Here is a 14,898-nt window from a genome sequence, read left to right as displayed (position 1 = left end):
ATATTGTACACCTGAAACTAATATAATGCTGCACGTTAATTATACTTTAAAAAAAAGAAAAAGTCCATTCACAATTGTATCAAAATGACTAAAATTCTTAGGAATAAATCTAACAAGAGTGTACAAAAAAGAGTTGATGCAGCAGGCTAAACACTTACCCTTAGAAAAATCCTGCCTACTAACTTAACCCTTGGCAGGCATCTGGGAACCTGGATTTCGGGAGAGCTCCCATCACTCCAAAAAGTGATCAGAGTGGTTCATAATGTATAAACTGTACAAACAATATGATTTAAAAAAATTTTTTTAAAGATTTTATTGATTTGCCAGAGAGAGCACATGTACAAGCAGGGGGAGAGGCAGAGGGAGAAGCAGGCTCCCTGCTTAACAGGGAGCCCGATGCGGAACTTGATTCCAGGACCCTGGGATCATGACCTGAGCTGAAAGCAGCCACTTAACCAACTGAGCCACCCAGGCCTCCTAAACAATATGATTTATACTGACTATCCGTTTTCTTTCTGGGTATCTGGAATTTGGGCAGGTACCTGGTAGAGGCTGCCTATCTGACCAGCCCTGTAGTGAGTTGAATGGTGCTCCTTCCCCTAAAGATATATTCCCCTAAAACCTGTCAATGTGACCTGTGGAAAAAGGGTCTTTGCAGATGTAATTAAATTAAGGATCTTGAGATAGATCACCCTTGATCGGGGGGGGGGGGGCGGCCATCCTAAATCCAAAGACAAGTGTCCTAAGAAAAAGCGAGAAGACACAGAGGACAAGTTGATGTAAAAATAGAGGTAGAGATTAGGATGATACATCTACACTCCCACCAAGGTTTTCAGGCAGCAATCAAGTTAACAGAGAGGTCTGGAACAAATTCTTTCTCGCAGCCTCCAGAAGGATCCAAACCTGCTGACACCTTGATTTCTGACTTCTGCCTCCCAAACTGTAAGACAATACATCTCTGCTGTTTTAAGCCACCTAGTCTGTATCCATTTGTTACAGCAGCCTTAGGAAAGAGACAGGAACTCCTGGTAAGCATCTCTAACGAACTTCCCTGATTGGCAACATTTCACACCCTTTATCACAACTCATTGGGACATTTAAGTGCCTCCTCTGGGACTCCACTGAGAGAGGACCCTGGAGGCTGGAGGCTGGTTTCCCCCAAACTTTCCCCCCAAGAGTCTTTTCTCTTTGCTGATTTTATTTTGTATCCTTTTACCGCAATAATGATATAATGTAATAATATAGAATGACTATGTGCTGAGTCCTGTGAGCCCTCCTAGCAAATTATTGAACCTGGGTGTGATCTCCCAATTCCCAAGCAATAAAAACATTGCTAAGAAGAATTAGAGAAGACCTAAATAAATGGAGTGAAATGTCATGGCCATGTCATGGTTAGAAGACCAACATTATTAAGATGGCAGTTCTCTCCGAACTGATCTATAGATTGAATGCAATACCCGGGAAAATTTCAGCAGGTGGTCTCTTATTTTTTGTAGAAATTGACAAGCTAGGGGGCACTTAGGTGGCTCAGTCTGTTAAGCATCTGCCTTCGGCTCAGGTCATGATCCCAGGGTCCTGGGATTGAGTCAGGCTCCTTGTTCAGTAGGGAGTTGGCTTCTCTCTCTCCCTCTGCCCTTCCCCCTGTTCGTGTGTTCTCTCTCTTGCTCTGTTCTCTCAAATAAGTAAAATCTTGGGGAGCCTGGGTGGCTCAGTCGTTAAGCATCTGCCTTCGGCTCGGGTCATGATCTCTGGGGTCCTGGGATCGAGCCCTGCATCAGGTTCCCTGTTCAGCAGGAAGCCTTCTCCCTCTCCCACTCCCCCTGTTTGTGTTCCCTCTGTCACTGTGTCTCTGTCAAATAAATAAAAATAAAATCTTTTTTTTTTTTAAAGATTTTATTTATTTGACAGAGAGAGACACAGTGAGAGAGGGAACACAAGCAGGGGGAGTGGGGGAGGGAGAAGCAGGCTTCCCGCGGAGCGGGGAGGCCGATGCGGGGCTCGATCCCAGGACCCTGGGATCATGACCTGAGCCGAAGGCAGACGCTTAACGACTGAGCCACCCAGGTGCCCCAAAATAAAATCTTTTTTTTAAAAAAGTACTAGTTAATAATACATACTGAAGTATTTAGGGGTGGAGAGCATTGATGTCTACAACTGTCTTTGAAATTAATCTAAAAATAAGATGGACTGATGGAGACACGAAAAGGACAGACGTAGAGATAAGGGTAAAACAGATGTAACAAAATATTAATTACTGATGTAGATTCCAGGTGGTAGGTAAATGGATGGTTGCGGTACAGTTCATTTATCTTTTCTGTATATTTGAACAATTCATAATAGAATACTTGAAAACATTTGATTGCAGGTCACTGTGTAAATGGTAGCAGTTTCTCTATCTTGATTTATAAAATGATGGCATCTTAAGTTCAATGACGTGATCATTGTAAAAGATAACTTTGTGTGTCATCAAATATCTAGGTCCTTCATTTTCCATGCATTTAGGTTGGGTCCATGTGACTAGCTTTGGCCCCTGGACTTTAAGTAGTGATACAGACATCACTTGCGGACCAAGGCAATTAACAACTAGCAGACCTCATTAATCTCCTGTCCACTGCCAGTGACCTGGGAGGCATGCATTCGGGAGGTGCAGACAGTGAAGGAGAGCCACCTGACTCCCCACCAGGCCGTGCGTTCGTGGAAAAGCCACGAGGACTTGGGGGCTGTTGACTCCGGCCTGGGCTAGCTTAGCCTAACTTTGGAGTGGGAGCTTTCATACAAACTCAAATACATACGGCACGTCCGATCAGGTAAGTTACTGTCTTAGCTCCAAACTTGCCCTTCGGCGGTGTGGGGCTGCTGCGGCCTCGGCAGCCACTTTTCGGGGGACACATTTTTGCAGGCCAGGCTCTGCCCAGTGCTAGCGCTCGAGGGAGACGGGAGGCCAGAGGGAGCGGGGACTTGGCCCGGCAACCTCGCGTCTCCATCGCGGCACAGGTGGCTCGAATGATAGTTGTTAAAGGCATTCTATTCGGTTTCGATCGACAGGCCTGAGCGTGCAAGGCAGCCCGGGTCACAGAAATACTGGGGAGCAACGGCCGCAGGAGGAGAGGCAGAGGCGGGCGCGGGCAGCACGCACGGAGGCGCGGCCCTGGAGACAACGATGCCCCGCTCAGGGTTCGGATACGAGCCCAGGACCTGACACCCTGTGCGGACCCCACACCTCGAGGCGACCCCAGGGAGGACAAGAGCGGGAGACCCGGCATCGCTACCAATGTTCCAACTAGGCTGGGCTTCGTGTCGGGCGGCTGGCAGGGTGTCAGCAGCGACCATGCACGTTGGTTGTGAAAGCCGGCCGCGCACGCTCCCGCCAGCCTCCACGCCACACCCTTCTCGGGTTTCCCGGCTCGTCCCAGCTGCGCCCCCGGAAGCCCCAACGCCCGCCTGACCCGACTTCCCAGGGTCTCCCACGGCGCCGCCACCGCCCTCCCGGAAGTCCCTCCTCTTGGCTCCGGCCGCTCTGGCCCGAGCGGGCCCTTCTCGCTGGTGGGCGGGGCGCCGCTCCGCCGCACGGCGCTCCTCCGGCCGCCAGGGGCGCGGGGACCGTGGCAGGGCCCCTCTGGCCCGCGGCGGCCGCTCTACTGCTCCGCGGCGCGGTCCCTTCCGGTGCCAAGGCCGCCGCCTCCGGGCTGTTCCCCCGGCAACGGCTCGGAACCGTTCCCCCGGCAACGCGCGGCGGGCGCAGTCCCCACAGCCATGGACCCGCTGTCCGGCGCCGGGCCTCGCCGGGCTCGCGGCCGCCTGGGCGCGGCGTCCCCCGGAGCGCGGGCTGCGGCGGCGCCCTGGGCGCGCTTCTCGGCCTGGCTGGAGTGCGTGTGCGTGGTCACCTTCGACCTGGAGCTGGGCCAGGCGCTCGAGGTGAGCGGGGCGGCCGGGCGGCGGCGGCGGCGGCGGCGGCGGGGGGGAGGGGGGCCTGCTCTGTAGGCCGCCGGCAGCCCGGGAGCTGTGTGCGCGGGAGGAGCCCTCGGGCCGACCCCCCGGGCGGCCTCCTCCTCCTCCGAAGCCCTGCGCCGGACTTGCCCCCGGGATGCAGGAGACGGGGGCCCTGCACTTGGGATAACCAAAGCGGTGCTCTTGATTTTTCCCGGGAAAATCCGCCTCGTCTTTCTCCTCCGCTCATGAGCTGCGGAACCTCCTCCGCTCGGGTGCTCCAGCCAGAAGCCCGGGGGGCAAGCAGCATCGGAGACGCGTTAGCCCGTTGCCGTCCCCCCTCCTGACTGTCCTTCACAGTCCGAGCTTTGTGGCTCTCCTGCTTAAAATCCTCCCGCACCTCGTCGTCCACGTAGAATCAGACCCAGACTCCTTGTCCCTTTCCAGCCACGCCCGCCGTCCTTCTGTGCGCCAGCGGCAGCCCCCTCACCGGGCCTGGGGAGTTCCCATCCTGGGCAGCCTCCCTTCCTCCGTGCGTCTTCACGCACGGGTGGAAATGTGGCCAACTCAGGGAGGGAGGCCTCCCGCAGGCCTGTCGGAATGGGCTTGCCTCCGCTCCGAAGGCCGGGGCACAACACCGGGGAGCTGTGGAGAGCTGGGCTTCGCCACACTGTCAGAAGGAACTTTCTGAGAGCCTTAGAGCTAGGACACCCCGGACCGCAGATGGCTGGGACGGGGCTGAACCGCCATTTTCGGGAAGCCAGTGCGGGGGTGGAGGGAAGGGGTGTGTTCTAAGGCTCTGCTGAACCCCGAGAGGCTGTGGGAAATCCGAGTCTTCTAAACAGAAAGGGCCGACCCTTACGGAGGACTTTTGCATCCCAGCACTGTGCCCAGCTCCCTATGGACACCCCGTTCCAGCACCGCCATCCCCACCAGGTGCGCATTACTGTAGTAGCCCCACTGGTCGGAGAGACCTGAGCAGAGAGCTGAGATGATCTGCCCCGTGTTACAGAGCCCACGTTCTTGCCGTGGCCCAAATTGCTCCTCAGAAAATCACGAGAAGTTAAGAGATTCTCCTGCTTCCTTAAGGCACTCTCCCGTACATCTTTCTAGAACTTAACCATTTAGAAAGCTAATTCTAGGTGAGTACTGTTAAAGGCTCTGCGTGCTTGGGCTTCGGAGCCTTTGGTGCGGTGACACAGCTCTGGCAGGGGGTGTTGGGGACCCAGGGCCCCTCTAAATCACCAAGTCTGTGTGGGAATTGGGCCATGAATCTATCAGACAGTCCTCATCAGGTTTGCCTCTTGATTGGGGGTTATTTCATTTGAACCTTCCGGGTTTTGAGGAGCACCTGCCCCATGCTCACTTATTCACAGCTTGGACTGCCTGAGCACCGCAAACACCCCAGCATTGTACGAGGTGCTGGGCTGCCTTCCAGGAGCTCATGGCCCGTAGTTGCTCTGTGGACAAATGCAGCTCAGAGGAAGAGGTAGGGCATGGCCAGTCTTGGAGGGTGGGAAGGGGGCAGCCGGGCAGGGGAGAAGAGCCTGCTTCAGGTAACCTCTCCCTCAGAAAAGCCAGTAAAAATAAAGGCAAGGAGCTGTCCATTCATTCGTCCAATAAACCAAGTACTGAGCAGCCAGGCCCTACAGCACCAGTGCTGGACATGGGGAAAGCAGAGTTAGGCGAGAAGACAAGGCCCTGCCCTCCAGGAGTTCACATTCTGTCCTAGAGACAGTGGTTTGGGACCCCCAGCGCACACAGGCTATGGGGGGCAGGGGGGATCCAAGCCGATAGGTACACTGAAGCCTACAGGTGAGGCGGAGGAGGTCAGGCAAGGCCTTGGGGGATGGGGGCGATGGGAACCTGTGGATCAGCTGAGGAGAGGGTCTGGCTCCGCCCTCCCAGCTCTCCACATCCCAGCACATCTGGGAAGCCTGTGGGGTGAACTCTGGCTGGAGGGCCCAAAGAGGCCCTCTCCACTGGGGTGTTCATGCCCTCCCAGGACATAGCTCCCACACTGCACAGTCCCAGGACCCTTTACAGTCTTAAAAATTATTGACCCCAAAAAGCTTTTTGTATGGGTCATACCTATCAACGTTTACTGTATTAGAAGTTAAAACTGAGAAAATTAGGGGTGCCTGGATGGCTCAGTCGTTAAGCATCTGCCTTCAGCTCAGGTCATGATCCCAGGGTCCTGCTCAGCCAGGCGCCTGCTTCTCCCTCTCCCACTCCCCCTGCTCGTGTTCCCTCTTTAGCTGTTTCTCGCTGTCTGTCAAATAAATAAATAAAATCTTTAAGAAAAATGAGAACGTTTAAAATACTTACTAAGCTATTGTAAAAAAACAAATACTGTATGTGTTAATATAAATATTTTCATGAAAACAACCCTATTTTTCAAAACAGAATTTAGTATCATTTGACACTTTCACAGACCTTTTTCTTTTTGAAGATTTTATTTATATTTAGTGAGAGAGTGCATGTGAGTGACTAGGCGGAAGGACGGTGGGAGAGGCAGGGGATCTTAGGCAGAATCCTCGCTGAGCATGGAGCCTGATGTTGCGGGGCTTGAACTCAGGACCCGGATGTCATGACCTGACCTGAAACCAAGAGTCGGATGCTTAACCCCCTGAGCCACCCAGACGCCCCCTACTTTTACAAACCTTTTAAGCATCTGGTCAGATAGAAGAGAGCTGGATCCCCACATCAGCTTCTGCTGTGTACCCTGTGCTAGTGTGTGGGGCAGCCTCTGGGAACAGCCCTGCACACAAGTAACAGGATGAGCGTGAAGGAGGCAGCTTTGACGTCGCGGAGTCCTAGAGCTCCCTGGGACACTGAAGCGCTGTCCTAGAGAGGTGCCTTCTCGAAGGACACGTGGCTACATCTGTCTTCCTCAGGGATGGCTGGGCTCCAGGAGCAGCACTGGTGCTGGCTGGCTCAGCAGAAACAAGGCCTTTGTGGGCCTGGGAGGATAGGGTCCTCGGGCAGCACAACTCCTTGCTTTCTGCCTGACGGCCGGCTCCATTCCTTTCCTCCTTGAGGCATGGCTCAACTTGGCCTTCCCTTTGGTCTCTGCTCCCAGGAGAAGCTGCACCAGGCCATAAACATGGGTTCCCTGGCCATGGATGCAGAGGCCAACGTGGCCTGCTTTGATGCTGCAAGACTCCTGTGGCTGTCAGACCAGATTCGGACCCCTGACCTCAGTGTGAGGCCCATTGCCCCAGCTGCCAGGCACCCGCCTTTTCTTGGCCCTCTTTGACACGGACACCTGAGGGCTTGGCTGAGTGGTCCTGTGGCTCCTGCCCCTCCTGGGGCTGTCCCAAGGTGCCTCTGTGGGTCTGGTCCCGTAGACAAATCCCTTTCAGCTCCTGTCCCTTCTCTTAACGCTTCCTTCTTGTTGCCCCCTGAGCTGACATCTCCTTGAGGTCTCTGCACGACCTTCCTGTTCTGTTCTACCTCCACGATGTGTTTTCGGACACATCGCAGATACTGTATTTGGTGAGGGTGTACTCGCTGCCGCGGCCAGGACTCCCTGTCCTCAGGACGCTGGTGTGCGGCAGAGGGGACAGAAGCGAGGCACAGCGGCCCGAGCAAAAGGACAAGAAGCTGCATCATTCTAACGTGGCACTGCCCTCTATTGGGGGTTCAGCCAACACCCCAGGAGAAGCCTCATTTCAGCTAAAACCCAGCTCCTCCTCAGTGTTGAATTTTGGAGGACAGGGCAAGTAGGGGCTGCCTCTATGCAAGCCCGAGGCTCCTGACCCCCTGTGGACTCCCAGCACTGCCCCTTCCAGAGAGCACAGGTCAGGGCAACAGCAAAGCCTAAGGCACCCCCACTCCCCAGAAGACACCTCAGAGGCCCACTGGGAGTGAGGGCTATGGGGCCACCTGCCTCTTTGGTACCCTACAACGAAATCCATTCTGGCCTTGGGCCTGTGCATAGAGCTGCTGAGCCTGAGAGCCAGGCCTCAGCCCGCTGCTCCTCTAGGATGTGGCCTGCTCCTAGATCCCTGAGGGCCTGCTGTTGACCCTGCTGGGGCCCAGGGTGCTCTCCTAGGGTTCTTGCTCCGGGGGGAGGGGTACAGGCCAGAAGGTCCCGGGTCCCTGACTAGCAGAGGTTGAGGTGACAGCACGCAAGGTGCTGTCAACAGGCATGGGTGCCACGGTCTTAGTGACATCTGAGGCCAGACCAGGACATGAGGAAGCCAGCCAGGCCCTATCTTGGGGAGCAAGCCTGGGGGAATGGTGCAGGCTAAGACCCTCTGGCTGAGTAGAGGCGTCCCGGAGGTGGAGGGAAGGGGAGGCGGAGGCCAGCAGGCAGATCCCTGTGATCACACTCTAGAGGAGAGAGGAGGCCACGGGAGGGTGCTCAAAACCACCTTCTGAAGCTGGGGGACAGGAGAGGCGGGGAGGCCCGGCCACAGTCCGCATGAGGGGTGTGAGAAGGAGTTGGGGAACTGGCCCCGGTGTGGGAGCCAAGACAAGGGAAGGATAGAGTGGTCTCATGCTGAAAGGGCCCAGAGGAGGAGGTGGGGGGCAGGACCAGCACGGCAGCCCCTGCCCAGCTGATGGTACCAAGTGCTCTGTGTCCCTGCAGCTGGTGTACCCCAGTGACTTCCGGCTCACAGACAAGGAGGTGGGTCCTGGCCCTCCTGGGAGCAGACGTGGCCCTGAATTGAGCCAGCCCTCACCCGGTTTCCTGTGTTTCAGAAAAGCAGCATCTGCTACCTGTCCTTCCCTGACTCCCACTCAGGTAGGCAGCCCCAACTGGGACATTGGCTCTGGGGCTGGGGAGTGGGTAACAGGTGGAAGGTGGGAAATATGGCTGTCCAGGGGGCCCTGTGGCCCGGGCCTGGGCATGACCACCACCAGCGTCACTGCCTGTCCATGCCAGCCCCACTGCCCGCTCCATGGAGGCACCCAGAACTCCACCCTGCAGCAGTTGTGGTTCGGTGCCCCCGATTTTCAAGGAAAGAGTGTCTCTGGGCAGAGTGATCAGTGGGGTCTGGTCCCTTTCATCCCACCACAGTGGCCACCAGGAACTGGGTCCTGGCCTTTGCTCTTCTCCGGGGCTTAGGTGTCCAGGCAGCCCTGTTTTTCTGTCACAGAGCAGCTGACTGGGCCCCACTGGGGTGGGGTCTCCCAGTGTCCTCTCTGTGCTAGCTGACTGTACCGATGTGTGCTGTGTTTATTTTGAAACTCTCAGGTACAGGAATTAGGGCACAGCCTTCCTCGAAGGCTGGGCTTTCTCTCTGGGGTGTTTACAGCCCAGTCTCTGGTCCCTTCCCCGGCATGCTGGCAGGAGAGGTCCCAGCCCTGACATGGGCTGGTGGGGGCTGCCTCCCCTTCCAGGCTGCCTCGGAGACACTCAGTTCAGCTTCCGCATTCGGCAGTGTGGCAGACAGAAGAGTCCATGGCATGCCGAGGACTGGCACTACAACAGTGGGGCGCCCGTGTCGTTGCAAGTGAGTGTGGGCAGCCTCTCCCCAGAGGCCAGGGTTGGGCAGTGGGAACAGCCAGTAGGATTTCCAGTGCTGCAAGCCCCGCCGCCCCGTGGGACTGGCACCCCAGCCTGCATTGGGGGTGGGCTAGCTCTCCCAGGCCTCTGAGCTACTGACCACTGTCCCCGCAGAGATGTTCCCTGTCGAGGTGTTGGCCACCTTCTGAGCCAAGGACCCCCAGGCCTGACCCCCATGGCTGTAGCAGTCTTGGCAGGAGGTCTGGGTGGGCGGGAGGGAACCTGGGCAGTGGACTCGGCCTGGCTGACACTGTTCCTTCCAGAGGGAGCCAGCACACTACTTTGGTTACGTGTACTTCAGGCAGGTGAAGGACAGCTCCGTGAAGAGGGGCTACTTCCAGAAGGTGAGCCACCTCACTGCTCTGGGGTGGTGCTGCCGTGAGTCAGGGCTGGTGGCCATCAGGCTAGGGGTCCTGAGCCTCCAGAAACGCCCACTCCTCCTGAAGCGCCTCGCCACTTGGCACTGGGCAGAACTCACTGCCCTGGGCCATGTAGGCCGCCCTGCCTGGGCAGCAGGTGAGGGGTTGGGGGACGGGTGCCGCTGTACCCAGCTCTCCTGCTGGCCCTTTGGGGAGTGGGCCCTGCTGCCCTGCCTTGCCCGGCACAGCACCCTGGCCCTCTGTCTCTGAGCTCAGGATATCCCTGCTTCTTGCTGCTGACTGGGGAGGGGCCCTTGTCACCCGTTCAAGATTAGGACAACTTCCATCTTGAACTCAGACACCATAAGCAAAAGCTGCTTGACTCCTCGGGAGATCATCCCAGAAATCTTGGCCATGTGCATTTCCCTTTGAAGGCCCAGGGCCCAGCTGTCATCTGAGGTTTCCCTGCCTTGTCTGAGGCAGGCTTTGGGTTTTCTTCTAATAACTCCGGGGTCCAAGTTGGCCCATTCCTATGGGGTTTGTGGGATGCACTTCCCTGGGCAGACTCTGGATGAGTCTGGGATTCCATCTCACTGGCCCTGTGGGCCCTGCAGTCTCTGGTGCTGGTGTCCCGCCTGCCGTTTGTCCGGCTATTCCAGGCGCTCCTGAGCCTGATTGCCCCCGAGTACTTCGACAAGTTGGCCCCCTGCCTGGAAGCGGGTGAGTGGCTGTCAGGTGCCGCCAGCGTGCTTTCACCGTCCCAGCCACAGCCCCCAGTGGCTTCGACAGGCTCCTGACGCTAGTCCCCTGTGCCCACAGTGTGCAGTGAGATTGACCAGTGGCCAGCCCCTATGCCTGGGCAGACTCTGAACCTGCCTGTTATGGGAGTCGTCCTCCAGGTGAGGGCTGGCCGTCGGGGGAGGGAAGGCGCCAGGTTTACGGAGACACCCACGCCCATCTGGCAGCTACTCCCTTTTGCCCTCCAGGTTCACGTCCCGTCCAGGGTGGACAGGCCCGAGCACAGTCCTCCGAAGCAGTGTAGCCATGAGGTGGGGGCCCTGTTCCTGGGTCGGGGGTGCCACACCTCCCACCTCCCCAGGCCTCCCTGCCCTCCCTAGGGGCCTGCCTGCATCTTGCTGTGGGGCTAGGTGCCCCCCACCCTCTCCAGTGCTGTGGGGGTGGGGAGCTGTGCAGGGCAGGGGCTATAGCCCCCAGGAGTCTCCTGGGGTGAGAGGTGCTGCTTGGGGCTTGCAGGGTGCCAGCCTTGCCCTCGGCCTGACCCCACCCGCTCCTCCTCTCAGAACCTGCTGCCCGCCCCTGTGGTCCTCACCAGCGTCCATGAACTGGACCTGTTCAGGTGAGGCCTGTAGGCTGCTGCCTGTTGCCTGAGTAGGTGGTCAGGGGACCTGTGAGGTAAAGCCTGTGCAGGGTGGGGGCTGCCAGAGGGACGGCCTATCAGAAGTGAACCCTTGGCCAGTTCCATGAGGGAGCGTTGTGCAGAAGAGAAGCCCAGGGCCCTGCTGCCTCTACCCAGAGGGCAGGAAGGTGTCAGAAGTCAGGTGCAGGGAAGGGAGCTGCTGCCTTGGGAGATACTCACTGCTCCTCTCCAGGAAAGTCTGTGAGGGAGCCAGGCTTCAGAGACCCAGCTGCCCTGTGCTGCCAGCTTATGCGTGGGGGTGCAGGGCCAGGTGCGTCGTCGGAGTGTGGGGCGGCCCTAGGCACCCCCTCAGTATCTTCAGAGGTCCTCGCGGCTTTCCTCCAGGGCAGTGTTCACCTAGAGCTAGACCTGCCAGGGGCAGGGAGGGTCAGGGCTGGGAGCCCCCACCCCTGCTGACTGGAGGCTGGCACTAGGTGCTTCCAGCCTGTGCTGACCCACGTGCAGACTCTGTGGGAGCTCATGCTCCTCGGGGAGCCCCTGGTGGTCCTGGCACCCTCGCCCGCCATGTCCTCAGAGATGGTGCTGGCCTTAATCAGGTAGGCTGGGTGGCAGAGGGAGGGGGTCGGGGGCACCTGAGCGGCCCTGGCTCTGCTTATAGCTCGGGCTGTGCCCCCGCCCCGCAGCTGTCTGCAGCCCCTCAAGTTCTGCTGTGACTACCGCCCCTACTTCACCATCCATGACAGCGAGTTCAAGGAGTTCACCACGCGCACGCAGGCCCCGTAAGTGCCCGGTCCATGCCCCGTCCTCCACCTGGGCCCCACCACCCTGGGCCTGCCTCTGCCCCTTCTCTCTCTCTCTCTCTCTCTCTTCTCTCCTCTCTCTAGACCAAACGTGGTCCTGGGAGTCACAAACCCTTTCTTTATCAAAACACTCCAGCACTGGCCCCACATCCTCCGTGTTGGAGAGCCCAAGATGTCAGGTGAGGCTGGCCTGTCTTCTGCCCGGGGGACCTGGGGAGGTGGGGCCTGGAGGGCTCTGAGCCTGTGGCGGGTGGAGCTGCGGCACTGAGGCCCAGCGCTGGGTGTGTTCTGTAGGGGATCTTCCTAAGCAGGTCAAGCTGAAAAAGCCCTCTAGGCTGAAGACCCTTGACACCAAGCCAGGTGTGTGCCCCTTGGGCCGGAACCCCTGCTCTCCTCCAGAACCCAGGCAGTGGGCTCTGAGTTCTCAGGGAACCTTCTCTGCTTCACCCGGTTGGAGGTGGGCATAGATGTGCAGTCCCAGCCAAAGGGGGTGGGGCTATAGGGGGAGGCCCTTCGGGACAGGGCCAGCTCTGCCCTCCTGCCAGGCCTCTACACCACGTACTCGGCCCACCTCCACCGCGACAAGGCACTGCTCAAGCGGCTGCTCAAGGTATAGGCTGGGGGGGGCCGGAGGCGGGGGTTGGGGTGTGCTTGCTCTGTGTAAAGGGCTGCATTGGAGTTGAGCCCATGCCTCCCCTTCCCTTAGGGGCTGCAGAAGAAGAGGCCCTGGGACACACAGACAGCACTGCTGAGAAGGCACCTCCTGGAGCTCACGCAGAGCTTCATCATCCCCCTGGTGAGGCCCAGGGCAGGAGGGGGATGGGGGCAGAGGGCCATGGCCCCAGGCTCACTCCCCTCCCCCACCAGGAGCACTACATGGCCAGCCTCATGCCCCTGCAGAAGAGCATCACACCCTGGAAGGTGCGGGTCCAGGTGGCAGTCTGGGGAAGGCCTGGGAGGGAGGGAGGGAAAGAGGGAGGGAGGAGGTCATTGGGTGTGCAGGAGTCCCCAGGGTTCTAGGCTGTCCCCACACATGCCAGACATCCCTCATAGGACAGAAAAATGGGGGCCACACATGAGGGGCTCTGTCCCGGGAAGGGTGGGGGCTGTGGGTCCTCATGTGGCTGAGGAGTGTGGCAAGGAAGGGTCCTGGCCAGCTGAGGGGCAGGGCTTGTGAGGTTGTGTCCCCCACCAACCTGGGCTCACCAGGCCCCTGTCTCAGACTCCTCCCCAGATCCGCCCTTTCCGCCAGGATGACTTCCTGCGTAGCCTGGAGCACGCAGGGCCCCAGCTCACCTGCATCCTCAAGGGCGACTGGCTGGGCCTCTACAGGTGGGTGGATGGCAGGGAGGGTCCTGAGGCTCCTGCAGTGGTTGGTGCAGACTGCCCTTGTACATGGGGTCACGGGGTCAGCCCACAGCTGCTGCATCTTGCCACCCACAGGCGGTTTTTCAAATCCCCCCACTTTGACGGCTGGTACCGGCAGCGGCACAAAGAGATGGCCCAGAAGCTGGAGGCCTTGCACCTTGAGGCTATCTGTGAGGCGGTAAGGGGGAGCTGGGGCTGGGGGAGGAGGTGGGGGCATGCATGCCCAGAGCAGGGGCTGGGGGGAGTGGGGCACAGGGGCAGAGTGAGGGCCTTGGTGGTGGATGGCTCCATCTTGTCCCCAGCAGAACATCGAGACTTGGATGAAGGACAAGTCTGAGGTGGAGGTTGTGGACCTGGTCCTGAAACTTCGGGAGAAGCTGGTGAGATGCCTCCTGGCCCTGTCCAGCCTCCACTAGCCAGATGTGGGGGTCGCCTGCCCCTGACCACCGCTGCCCCTGCAGGTGCAGGCACAGGGCCACCAGCTCCCAGTGAAGGAGGCAGCACTGCAGCGGGCACAGCTGCACATCGAGACCGTCATCGGCTCTTTGCCCAAGGACCTGCAGGCTGTCCTGTGCCCTCCCTAGGACAGGGCCAAGGGGCAAGGTCCAGGGGCCTGGGTCTGGCCAAGCTTCCTTCTCCTCGGTGAGAGGTGGCCCCAGCCAGGCACGAGCTCCCGACCTGAGCTCCCCACAGCTGCTGTCTAGCCTTGGCCGTCCCCGTCGGCACCCGTGTTGTTTCAGCAGTAAAGGTGGCATTTGGAACCACAGCCTGGCCCCTGACTGTTGGATCACGTGCTGGCCAGAGCCTTACCTCCCCCTGGGTCCCACCTGCCTGCTGCAGGGCCCCAAGGCTGGGAGGCGGGGCTGGCTTGGAACCCTCCCTGCTCTGGGCACAGGGCCACCCGCCCCCTGTGGTGCCCACCTGCCCAAGCCCTGGGGCCCCAGGCCTTGTATTGGATGTGTCCTTTAGCCCCACTAGGCCGCCCAGCCCAAGACGGAAGGAGGCAGCTGTTAGGCGGACACCTCTTCTCACATGGCCAGCCAGCCGTCTGGCAGGGTGCGGGGGAACCAGGATACTTGGCTGTTATGGTCATTGGCTGGGGTGGGGCAGAGGCCTGTTTGCGGGGCGGAGCTCTGCCCTGTAGTTTGTTGGGAGGCTGCCAGGAGGGTCTGGGGCATCGTCCTGGGTCCCGACTCTTGGAGCACCCGGCCGGCCCCCTTCCGTGTACTCTGCCCAGTGCTGCTGCTTGTCTGACAGGCACTCGAGCTGCCTGCCTCCCGTGTGTCCATCCACCCCCTTGCGCAGCCGGAGGGGTTTGGGACTCTAGACTTACTGGAGGCCCTCAGCTGCAGCCCTCCATAGCTGCTGCAGCCTGGAGCAGCGGGCTCCTCTGCACGGAGCGGAAGGGCCCTCAAAGGTGCTAACCTACCCAGAGTGTGGCACGGTGCAGTGCTGGGCCTGGTGGAACCCAGTGGCTTAGCACAGGGTGACGGCATCGTCAGCCCGCGGGAGGGTGGGCGTGAGGTGCGAACCCAGCGTTGTGAGCCT

General features: G+C 58.9%; 1 protein-coding gene across 10 annotated transcripts; it reads left to right on the top strand.

Annotated features, from left to right (window-relative positions):
- The first annotated feature begins 3,669 nt into the window (after window positions 1-3,669).
- Window positions 3,670-14,116, top strand: DENND6B (DENN domain containing 6B). 10 transcript variants are annotated; one of them, XM_088025440.1, is made up of 20 exons: window positions 3,670-3,915; window positions 8,525-8,563; window positions 8,638-8,680; window positions 9,280-9,392; window positions 9,709-9,789; window positions 10,419-10,524; window positions 10,624-10,703; window positions 10,791-10,853; window positions 11,106-11,161; window positions 11,656-11,778; window positions 11,866-11,961; window positions 12,067-12,161; window positions 12,277-12,342; window positions 12,528-12,592; window positions 12,689-12,778; window positions 12,850-12,903; window positions 13,205-13,314; window positions 13,426-13,528; window positions 13,656-13,730; window positions 13,812-14,116. In XM_088025440.1, exons 1-20 carry the CDS (start codon window positions 3,754-3,756, stop codon window positions 13,932-13,934), a joined length of 1,743 nt encoding a protein of 580 aa, XP_087881566.1. In that variant the 5' UTR covers window positions 3,670-3,753; the 3' UTR covers window positions 13,935-14,116. The 10 variants fall into 10 exon arrangements, 7 of the variants coding, with proteins under 7 accessions (XP_087881566.1, XP_087881565.1, XP_087881564.1 ...); XM_088025439.1 differs by having other exon boundaries at window positions 13,653-13,730; XM_088025438.1 differs by having other exon boundaries at window positions 10,770-10,853; window positions 13,653-13,730.
- The last annotated feature ends 782 nt before the right edge of the window (window positions 14,117-14,898 follow it).

The sequence above is a fragment of the Eumetopias jubatus genome, unplaced genomic scaffold (genome assembly GCF_037043125.1).
Source record: "Eumetopias jubatus isolate StellerSeaLion01/CBP00866 unplaced genomic scaffold, mEumJub1_p1.0 scaffold_8, whole genome shotgun sequence".
Classification (NCBI taxonomy): Eukaryota; Metazoa; Chordata; class Mammalia; order Carnivora; family Otariidae; genus Eumetopias; species Eumetopias jubatus.
The sequence above is the reverse complement of the archived record's forward strand: the minus strand, read 5'-3'. Positions and strand labels throughout refer to the sequence as shown.

What these genes read in the sequence shown, in the direction of transcription:
- DENND6B (XM_088025434.1), top strand. Translation starts at nt 3,754, where the DNA reads ATGGACCCGCTGTCCGGCGCCGGGCCTCGCCGGGCTCGCGGCCGCCTG. An exon ending in AGAGCTTCATCATCCCCCTG is followed by an intron (nt 12,779 to 12,849) that starts GTGAGGCCCAGG and finishes CTCCCCCACCAG; the next exon opens with GAGCACTACATGGCCAGCCT. An exon ending in TGAAACTTCGGGAGAAGCTG is followed by an intron (nt 13,731 to 13,811) that starts GTGAGATGCCTC and finishes CTGCCCCTGCAG; the next exon opens with GTGCAGGCACAGGGCCACCA.